The 11093-nt window shown below is 39.4% G+C and overlaps 1 protein-coding gene across 1 annotated transcript in view; it reads right to left on the bottom strand.

Annotated features, from left to right (window-relative positions):
* Positions 1-8378: 8378 nt before the first annotated feature.
* TRMT10C (tRNA methyltransferase 10C, mitochondrial RNase P subunit) overlaps positions 8379-11093 on the bottom strand; it is a 4873-nt gene continuing 2158 nt past the window's right edge. Inside the window, exon 2 of the mRNA XM_040484385.1 lies at positions 8379-9805. Coding sequence (XP_040340319.1) covers positions 8522-9793 — 1272 coding nt within the window. The 5' untranslated portion in view covers positions 9794-9805 and the 3' untranslated portion in view covers positions 8379-8521. The remainder of the gene's footprint in view (positions 9806-11093) is intronic.

The following is an 11093-nucleotide window of genomic DNA, read 5'->3' as shown; positions in this document are numbered from 1 at the left end:
GCGGTTTGTGAGTTGGAGCCCATATCAGGCTCTCCACTGTCAGCATGGAGCCTGCTTTGGATCCTCTGTCTGCTCTCTCTGCCCCTTCCCTGCTGGTTCTCTCTCTCACTCAAAATAAATAAATAAACTTAAAAAAATATTTTTGTTCACAGCTCTTTGTATTGCATATTTCATATGTGAAAAGTGCTTAGTATTTATGCGTGGATGACTCCTCAGTCTCCAAGTCTGGGGAATGGAGAAAGAATCAAAGCATGTCTCATGACAGAAGTAGAGCAGTTTGGTGGTGATATGGTGCTGTTGTGATTTGAAGTCCCTGGCCCACCCATTTATGTCAATATATGTAAAACTCCTCAGCAAAATATTTTATTTTATTTACTTTTTTAAATGTTTATTTTTTATTTTTGAGAGTGAGAGAGAGTGAACACAAGCAGGGGAGGGGCAGAGAGAGAGAGGGAGACACAGAATCCGAAGCAGGCTCCAGGCTCTGAGTTGTCAGCACAGAGCCCGACGCGGGGCTTGAACTCACAAGATGTGAGATCGTGACCTGAGCCAAAGTCAGACGCTAAACGGACCGAGCTACCGAGGCGCTCCAGCAAAATATTTTAAAGAGCAAGTATTAAAGTCACATTTGTTTTTTTCCTTAGACGTGTTAATCACTGACACTCACACATTATTTTTTAAATGGAGATGTAAACATGACTTGTATGTGAAATTAAGTATTTATAGATGCCTGTATTTTTGAATGAGGAAAATGAAGTTTAGAGAGGTCCCATATAGCTATCTAAAAGCAGATCCAGTTCCATATACCACACTGTAGAAATTAAGGATGGAAAATAGTAATCCATTCACTTGTCAGTCCAGGAAGTCATATGGTGCTTATCTCGCACAGCATTGTTTCCCAGTACCTAGATTATACCAGTTTCGATAAATATTCATTGAAGAAATGAGTGCAAGCTTCAGTAACCCTCTACAAATGAGTTAGAGTAGTACAGGACAAAGAGCAGCAGTATTTATTGCATTAAAAATGAATTTAAACTCTAACTCTGCCATTTGCTAATTCTGTGAGTTTGAACTGATAAAACAATCTTAGCGAATATATTTTAGCTACAAAAATGTATTAATATAGGATTGCTGAGAGGATTAGGTGAGATCATACTGGTAAAAATTGTAATGCAGGGCTTCACTCATGGTGGGTACTTAATGGTAGCTATTTTTTTGTCACATCTAAAGAGTTATTCCAATAATAGTTTAAAAAGCTGGAAATAGAAGGCAATATGGACAACTATTTTATTTTGTTTTTTATATTTATTTTTTAAAGTTTATTTATTTATTTTGAGAGAGGGAGAGGGAGATAATCCCAAGCAGGCTCCACCCTGTCAGCGCAGAGCCCGATGCAGGGCTTGACCTCACAAACTGTGAGATCATGACTTAAGCCGAAGTCAAGAATTGGACCCTTAACCGACTGAGCCACCTAGGCACCTCTAGACAGCTATTATTTTAATTTAGATGTTTAATTTGTGAGGTGACAGCTATAATATCTAACATTTATTCATGTTTACTATATGTCAAGCATAATTTGCTAGTTTTTAACATGATATCAAGTACATTAAATCATCACAACAAACATATGAATTAAGTGCTACTATTATCATTTTTATGGAAGAAGAAACTGGGACACTGGAAAGGCAAGTAAGAGGTGGAGTTAAACTTAGAATTCAGGCAGAGAGCTACAACAAAATCAGAGAGGAAAGGTAGCTAATCAGGGTTTCACTAACCTCCCGGAGATTATTTTATTGTATTTTATTTAAAAGTTTTTAGTGTAGTTCACATACAATGTTACATTAGGTGCAGGTGTACAACATAGTATTTGACAAGTCTCCACACTAGGCTATGCTTGCTGCAAGTGTAGCTACCATCTGTCACCATACTATGCTATTACAATATCACCAACTGCATTCTTTATGCTGTGCCTCTTATTCCTGTGACTTCCTCATTCCATGTCTAGAAGCCTGTATCTCCCACTTTGAGTAGATTCTTTTTGTTGTTGTTGTTTATTTATTTTGAGAGAGAGAGCAAGAGAGAGCACAAGCAGGGGAGAGGCAGAGAGAGAGGGGGAGAGAAAGAATCCCAAGCAGGCTGTGTACTGTCAGCCTGGAGCCCATTGGGGGCTTGAACCCACGAAATGCAAGATCACGACCTGAGCCAAAAATCAAGAGTTAAGACGCTTAGCCGACTGAGTAGATTCTGAATACAGCCTTGTAATTTTATTATATTTCCCAGTACCATCCTCAAATTTGAGTGTACATCAGAATCACCTGAAGGGCTTGTTAAAATACAGTTGAAACTCTGGTGCTACTGCCGAGATTTTGACTCAATGGAGCCCCAAAATGTACATTTCTAACTAGTTCCCAAATGATATTGATACTGCTGGACTAGGGACCAAACTTTGGGAACCACTACCCTAATTATTTCACTTTCTTACACTATTTCACACATTCTCTGCTCTCCACAAAAGTCCAATAGGTACTCCCCCTCAGCTGATGACTTCACTTCTTATTTTCATGGAGAAAATAATAGAAATGAAAACAACTCCTGCATATTTTCACCATATCTGTGGTGTAGTACCTTTATTTGTACTTCTATGGTCTTTTTCTGTGTTACTTATGCAGTAGATCCCATCCTTCTTGCTTATGCACAAGGTTGTCACTTCTCTCCACTGCTTCATCAGATTATCAGATTCCCCTCCATAACTGGATCATTCCCAACAGCATACATACATGGTTTCATATCTCTCATCTTTGCAAAACCAACAAAAACAGAAGACTCTTCTATTGATCTCATATCTACCTCTAGCTTGTTAGCATTTTCATTCATATAGCAACCCTTGAAAGGCTTATTCATATTCACTGTCTCCAATATCTCTTTGGTATCTGGTACCTACTGTGCTACCACCCTGGTCCAACCTACTATTATCTTTCACTTTTGTTACGGCAGTAATTTCTTAACTGGTCCCTGTCTTAGAATCTTGATACAGCAGTCAAAGTAATCCTTTTAAGATGAATCAGATTCATTCCCTACAGAAAATTTTATTATGTGCTAGGCACTGTACCAGGCCCTGGGAATATAGCAGTGAATAAATCAGAAAAAAAAAAAAGTTCCTGCCCCCATGGATTCTAGTTATCCTATTAAAACATCAGGAATATGTCATCAAGACCATGGATCTTCCAATCTCATTCACAGTAAAAACCAAGGGGCACCTGGGTGGCTCAGTCAGTTCAGCATCTGACATCTTGCTTTCAGCTTAGGTCATGATCTCATGGTTCATGAGATCAAGCTCTGCATCAGGCTCTGTCCTGACAGCATGGGGCCTGCTTGGGATTCTCTCCCTGTGTCCTGCCCCCCCCCCCCCCGCCCAATAAATAAATAAATATTAAAAAACACCAAAATCCTTAACAATGGCGTAAGAGGCTTACACGATGGACCCCTAGTTACTCTGACTTCATCTTCAGCTCTCTACTCACTCTGCTTCAGCTCCTTGTACCTTGAACTCTCAGGTTTTTGCACTCAAAGTTCTCTTGTTACTCCCTTCATGTCTGCTCTTCAGGTGTGCTCTGAATACTTGCTTGAAGGATATGGCTTAGGTATTAAACTGGGTAACATAATAGGGATAATAGTTAACAAGTAAAGACTTTTTTTCATTTTTAGAAATATTTATTTTGCGAGTAAATGTGTGTGCAAGTGGGGGAGGGGCAGACAGGGAGAGAGAGAATCCCAAGCAGGCTCCATGCTGTCAGCAGAACCTGATGCAGGGCTCGAACTCATGAACCATGAGATCATGGCCCGAACCAAAGTCGAGTCAGATGCTTAACTGAGCCACCCAGGTGCCCCAAGACTTTCTTATAAAACTTTTAATTATTAAAATCTGGGAAGTTGATAGTATGTTTGAAGAGAGCACAAGGAGAGAGCTAGAAATGGTATTACATGAAAATAATAGGTAAGAAGAGATGATTAGAATATAGGCAACAAAAATTACCTTCAAAGAGGAAGAATACTATAAATTATTGGGTGTTTGAGATAGGGAAAAGCCACCTAGTGACTGGGAAATCAGATCATTTAGTTTGGAGAAATTGAAGCAGTGTCTGGGGTTCTGTTAAGTTCCAAATTCCAAAACATTTGGAAAATTAAAATTGTATTGAGTTCAAACTGTGGATGAGTTTGCCATTGTGATTTATCCGCATAAGAGAGGAGTCTTAGAAATTAGTTACTGCTTAGCCATTTGGAAGGAATTTATTTTATTTATTAAAAAATTTTTAATGTTTATTTTTGAGAGAGAGAGCACGTGCGCATGCATGAGTGGGGGAGGGGCAGAGAGAGAGGGAGACACAGAATCCGAAGCCGGGTCCAGGCTCTGGGCTGTCAGCACGGAGCCTGATGCAGGGCTCGAACTCACGGACTGCGAGACCACGACCTGAGCCAAAGTTGGATGCTCAACCGACTGAGCCAGCCAGGTGCCCCGGAATTTATTTTATTTATTTATTTATTTATTTATTCAACGTTTATTTATTTTTGGGACAGAGAGAGACAGAGCATGAACGGGGGAGGGGCAGAGAGAGAAGGAGACACAGAATCGGAAACAGGCTCCAGGCTCTGAGCCATCAGCCCAGAGCCCGACGCGGGGCTCGAACTCACGGACCGCGAGATCGTGACCTGGCTGAAGTTGGACGCTTAACCGACTGCGCCACCCAGGCGCCCCTGGAATTTATTTTTTTAATTCTAGTGTTACCCAGTGAAATACCTTAGCATACTATTACGCAGGAAGAAATAAAAATGTACTCCTCAAAAGGACAAATAACTTGCATATACTAGTATTAGAAATTCCATACATTTCGAAGGTAGTCTAAACTAGATAACTAGTTAATATTTTACTTAGCATTTATGGGCCAGACACCATATTAAATGTTTTATGAGTCAAGAACTATTTATCTCCTTTTCATATATGAGGAGAACTGAAATTTCAAGAGATTAAGCAATTTAGGTAACATCAGAGCCTCGGGTGAAGCTGAAACCCAGGGAGTATGTCTGGGACTTGGGAGATCAGTAAGGCACGCTAGGAGCCTTGTTTGTCTCACTCTAGGTGCCAGTCCTGCTAGGCAATCCTAACCCCTTGTTCTGAACCACTATGATATTTTATCTCCATTGTGTCTCAAATGGCTCAGGTATTAGCATTTTGCCACTTAGCTGGGTCTAACGGTTGAAATTCCTTCATATCACACTTATTCTTCGTTTACATATCACTTTCTCAAGGCCTTTCCTGATCCCACTCACAAGCTTAGGTTAGGCATCCATTATTTTTCCATTTGCACTTCATACTCTCTTATTATAGAGGGTATAATTTATAGGTTGAAGCCTAGGACTTTATTTATATTTTAAACTTTTTTTTTTAATGTTTATTGAGAGACAGAGAGACACAGCGTGAGCAGGGAAGGGTAGAGAGAGGGGGAGACACATAATCTGAAGTAAGCTCCAGGCTCTGAGCTGTCAGCACAGAGCCCAATGCGGGACTCAAATTTACAAACTGCGAGATCATGACCTGAGCCAAAGTTGGTCGCTTAACCAACTGAGCCACCCAGGCGCCCCTGAAGCCTAGGACTTTAAAATCAAACAGATCTTTTGAATTCTGAGACTACACTTAAAGGCTGAATTTCGAGTAAATTTTTATCTGTAAAAAAGGTACTATTAAACAAGTAAGTTACAAGTACTGTAACACTTAAGTTACAGTACCTATAACTTAAATTATTCATGTAAACTGCATTTTGTTTGGCAGAGTAGATACTTAGTATTTGGTAAAAGATTAGCTGCTTTAAGAAATGTATTGGACAGCATATCTCATGTTAATTTCTAGTTCAGAAACTAGGTACAAATAGTTGGCCATCCATCTCTATTTTCCATGTTTTCAAAAAATTTAATGGTGCAGGTAGTCTACAATGAACATTTCCTAAAGTTTTAGGGAATAAGTACACATTTTCTCAAGTATATTAGGACTTAGTAGGTAGCAAGAGGCAGAAACCCAGCTTTAAATTGGCTTAGGCAAAAAAGGGGGATCTATTAGATGGGTTATCGCATGAGGTTTGAATAACCAGTAAATACTAAAGGTAAACCTATAGCTGGATCTCAGGGATGATTGGGAACGATGATTTAAACAGCTCCAAAAATTGGTCTTGTTTTTATATGCAAGCTTCACTCTCTCCTACTATAGCCTGTCTTCCTTCATGGAAAGGAAGGCCACCATCAATTCCAGAGCTTCCCATCTGTCAAGAGTTCACAATCAGATAGTGACACAGGTTATCTTAGTTCTCAAACCCAAAAATACTAGAAAAGTGTTCTGATTGGCCTATCTTAAAGTCAGATCCCCATCTCTAAGTTTGAGTGAGGTGTCTCCTTTGGGATATTCAGCTGTGGCCAGGGCAAGGTCTGTAAAAGTATGGCAGCTTCCATTCAAATCACATGGCTGGAGAAAAGGAAGTTTTTCCCAAGAAGGGAAAGCTAGCTATACACAATAGGGAAGTGCTATATGTAACATTTATCAAATAAATTTTTTTTTCTAAGAGAACAAGAAATGAATTTTGTTCCCTCAAACACATTTTTCATAACATAGCCAAATCCCATGACATGCCAAGGAAGGTCTTAAACTTTTAACAAAGATTCAGTTAAATATACTTTAGTCCCTATGACATGCCAAGCACTGTACCAAATGTTACTTTAATAAGTGAAACATCACCTGAAGTTTAAAATCTTTTCTGTATCAATTTTTGATGAAAGGGCAGTTGACATGGCTCAAAGAACATCTAAGAAGGAAAATGGAGTCTAAGACTCAAAAGTATTCATAAAAAAGCCACAGACATGGTACAATTGTTTTACTGTACTCAACAAACTTGGATGATTCTTTTTACTTTCAAAAGCTATTAAGTTTATGATAAACGGTATTTCCTTTTTTTTTTTTTTTTTGGAAAAGATATCAGCCTAGACTCTTCCTCACAGACAAAAGCACATTAGTTTACAGTTCTACATATTCAACCAATCATCCATTTTCTGCAATGAACATATGCTCTTTTCAGAAAAGGGTGAATGGATTGTTGAAGCCTTATTTTTTTTATTTTTATTTATATATGAAATTTATTGTCAAATTGGTTTCCATACAACACCCAGTGCTCATCCCAAAAGGTGCCCTCCTCAATACCCATCACCCACCCTCTCCTCCCTCCCACCCCCCATCAACCCTCAGTTTGCTCTCAGTTCTCAACAGTCTCTTATGCTTTGGCTCTCTCCCACTCTAACCTCTTTTTTTTTTTTTTTTTTTCCTTCCCCTCACCCATGGGTTCCTGTTAAGTTTCTCAGGATCCACATAAGAGTGAAACCATATGGTATCTGTCTTTCTCTGTATGGCTTATTTCACTTAGCATCACACTCTCCAGTTCCATCCACGTTGCTACAAAAGGCCATATTTCATTTTTTCTCATTGCCACGTAGTATTCCATAGTGTATATAAACCACAATTTCTTTATCCATTCATCAGTTGATGGACATTTAGGCTCTTTCCATAATTTGGCTATTGTTGAGAGTGCTGCTATGAACATTGGGGTACAAGTGCCCCTATGCATCAGTACTCCTGTGTCCCTTGGATAAATTCCTAGCAGTGCTATTGCTGGGTCATAGGGTAGGTCTATTTTTAATTTTCTGAGGAACCTCCACACTGTTTTCCAGAGCAGCTGCACCAATTTGCATTCCCACCAACAGTGCAAGAGGGTTCCCGATAAACGGTATTTCCAAAGTCTTGCGGAAATTTAATTAATTGGGCAAAAAGACACACACTTCAGTTTATTTGGAAAGACAACCTTTAAATTTTTTTCTTAATGTTTTATTTGGTTTTGAGAGAGCCTGAGAGAGAGGGAGACACAGAATCTGAAGCAGGTTCCAGGCTCCGAGCTATCAGCACAGACCCTGATGCAGGGCTCAAACTCATGAACCGTGAAATCATGACCTGAGCTGAAGTTGGAAGCTTGGGGCACCTGGGTGGCTCAGTTGGTTAAGCAGCTGACTTTGGCTCAGGTCATGATCTCGCGGTCCGTGAGTTCGAGCCCCATGTCGGGCTCTGTGCTGACAGCTCAGAGCCTGGAGCCTGTTTTGGATTCTGTGTCTCCCTCTCTCTGACCCTCCCCCGTTCGTGCTCTGTCTCTCTCTGTCTCAAAAATAAATAAACATTAAAAAAAAAAAATAATTGAAGTTGGAAGCTTAACCAAGTGAGCCACCTAGGTGCCCCTGGAATGACAACCTTTAAAAGAACAAATGAATTCCATTTAGGAAGAAATAGACCAATAGAATTGTATTTCTACTCCATATGCTTACCCCCCCAATTTTATTGAGAAATAATTGACATAAATCACAGTAAGAGTTTAAGGCATACAGCATCATGGTTCGATTTACACATATTGTGACCAATTATTTTTTAAGTTATCAAATATTCTCATTCAAGCCACCTTTTCTGTGTGTGTATATTTAGAGAGCCTTTTGGAAATGAATTAAAAGGTTTTGACTTCTTTAATCTGTTGACAAGCTCTTGAGAATGTTGAGAAATCTCCATACAACCAGTATGTTTTCTCCTAGGAACAAACTTCAGAGCCTCTTCCCAACTACCAGTGTTTTTCAGACATAACAAAATACGCATCATCTGATCTAAGGTGAGATTTTTGGTACCAGTGTCCCACTGTAAATACCTATCTAATGGAAGGCATTCTGTTGCCAGTTTCAGCCGTTTTGCCTTGGCTAGGGATGTGCCTGTCTGCATAGCCTTATCAACAAAAGATCCCAGTATATAAATCTTATCATGCTTGAAAGTTGTCATAACATTGGGAGAATCTGCAGTTAAATATATAATACTATCCTTTGGGAATAAGTCTACATGAGACATTTCTGTTGCTGTTAATAGCAATTTGTCCCATTTTTCTCCATAACGTTTAACTAACTCTTTATGATAAGCGCCTTCTACTTTAAGGTTGCAGAAATAAATATGGAAAGGATCAACATTTCTTCTGTTCCATCCTTCACTTTCCAAAAGTTGGGAAACAGTATTCTTAAGTTCCTTTGGTTTCATATAATTTTCATAATCCATGTCAAAAACCAAAGGTTGTCCAAACTGCATGGCCTGAATACCTTTCCAGCCCATGGCAATGTCTATATTCCTATCCCAAAGTCGTAGAAATAGAAAGTTTTGCTGTTTATCTTCCTTAGTGGTTTCCAGTAATTGGTCTTTTTTGGCTTTTTCCTTTAATGCTGCTTTCGTTTCCTTTTTTATTTGCTTGGCTTTTTTAATTTTTTCCTTAATATATAAATATTTTAAGTATTTTTTTTTTGATGATTTAGAAACACATTCCATAGCAGTTTTGAGTTCTTCTTCACTGATTTGTTCTGGTACTTCTTTGCCAAACAATCTCCACATCTCAATTAGCTCCCTGATGGCAACTAGAGGGTCTTCGTCCTTGCTGCTTGAGACTGCCGAAGCATCTTCTTCTTGCATGCTAGATTTCATTGTAATTTTCCACCCATCCAATCCCAGCTGTTCAGGAGGTGATGTACTCTCCTTCTTAGGATAGGACACAGTTGGTATTTTGGAAGACACAGATCTCTGCAGAATTGTTGAACATAAAACCCCCTTTTTCCTATGAATGGTAAATGGCACCAAAAATCTGCCAAAAGATCTTAAGGTGATACTACCACTCATTTTGAGGAAAACAGGCATGTAAGAAAACACCTATAAAAAAAGCAAAATGTAGTAAAAAGTTAGATAAAGACTTTTAAAACCTCTCAACTAATTGTGCAAGTATAAATTTGAGACACCGAAATGCAACTGATTTTTGAAACACACAGTAAACACAACTTTATTTGCTGTACCGTTAATTTTTCCTAGACTCCTATGGCCTAGAGCCTGTGATCACTCACCAGGCACAAAGTTTAAAGCTTATATGGGATCTTATTTTAAACATGAATTTCACTATTGCTTTAGGGAAAAGAATACCTTAAAGATCCCTTTCAGATTTGCAGCTAGCAGCCCAGAATATCTGTATTACTGGATAACCACAAAGTTATGTACTACTGATATGGGTTAGATCATGATGCTGTTTCTTCTCCATTCTATACTAAGCCCGTAACAGATACAGGCCCAAACACAAGATCCTTAACATAAGCAACACATGAAGACAAGAAGATAAAAAGCAGAAAAGTTTTATAAAGGATGGCAACTAGTAAAAAGCACTTAGGAGCTGCTGTATCAATGCCCTCATATATTTTCAAAACAGGAATATAGAGAGATCTACTGATTTAAAAACAAACCTCTTTCCTCCAGTTCAGAGTTTATTTTGTAGCAAATAATGTTATTGCCAAACAAAAATGTCCAAAATTAGGGCAAATATATATAAGCTCCACAATTTTATCCTCAAGGTGTGGACATACATCGAACAATGAAGATGCTTAAAAATGTGAAACTAGGGGGCACCTGGGTGGCTCAGTTGGTTAAGGGGCCAACTCTTGATTTCAGCTCAGGTCTGATCTAGTGTTTGGTTGGTGAGATCGAGTTCTGCTTCTGACTCTGTGCTGACAGCTCAGAGCTTGCTTGGGATTCTCTCTCCCCCTCTCCGTCTGCCCATGCATGCTCACTCTTGCTTGCTCTCTCTCTCTCAAAATAAAGAAATAAACGTAAAACATTGTGAAACTAGTATGAGATTTGAAGAAAAAAATCAACTTTTTACCAAATGCAGTTGAAATACTTGAAAAATGCCTTCTTCCCTTGGCTTCATTTAATGACTGCATGCTTTTGGGAGTGCCTCTCTAACCTGTGTCCTGATGCCCAGATGATGCCCCTCGCTTAAAAGCAGATGTGCCTTGGGGCGCCTGGGTGGCGCAGTCGGTTAAGCGTCCGACTTCAGCCAGGTCACGATCTCGCGGTCTGTGAGTTTGAGCCCCGCGTCAGGCTCTGGGCTGATGGCTCAGAGCCTGGAGCCTGTTTCCCATTCTGTGTCTCCCTCTCTCTCTGCCCCTCCCCC

The sequence above is a fragment of the Herpailurus yagouaroundi genome, unplaced genomic scaffold (assembly GCF_014898765.1).
Source record: "Herpailurus yagouaroundi ecotype Mexico unplaced genomic scaffold, PumYag 162, whole genome shotgun sequence".
Lineage (NCBI taxonomy): Eukaryota > Metazoa > Chordata > Mammalia > Carnivora > Felidae > Herpailurus > Herpailurus yagouaroundi.
This window is presented reverse-complemented; position numbering and strand designations above follow the sequence as displayed.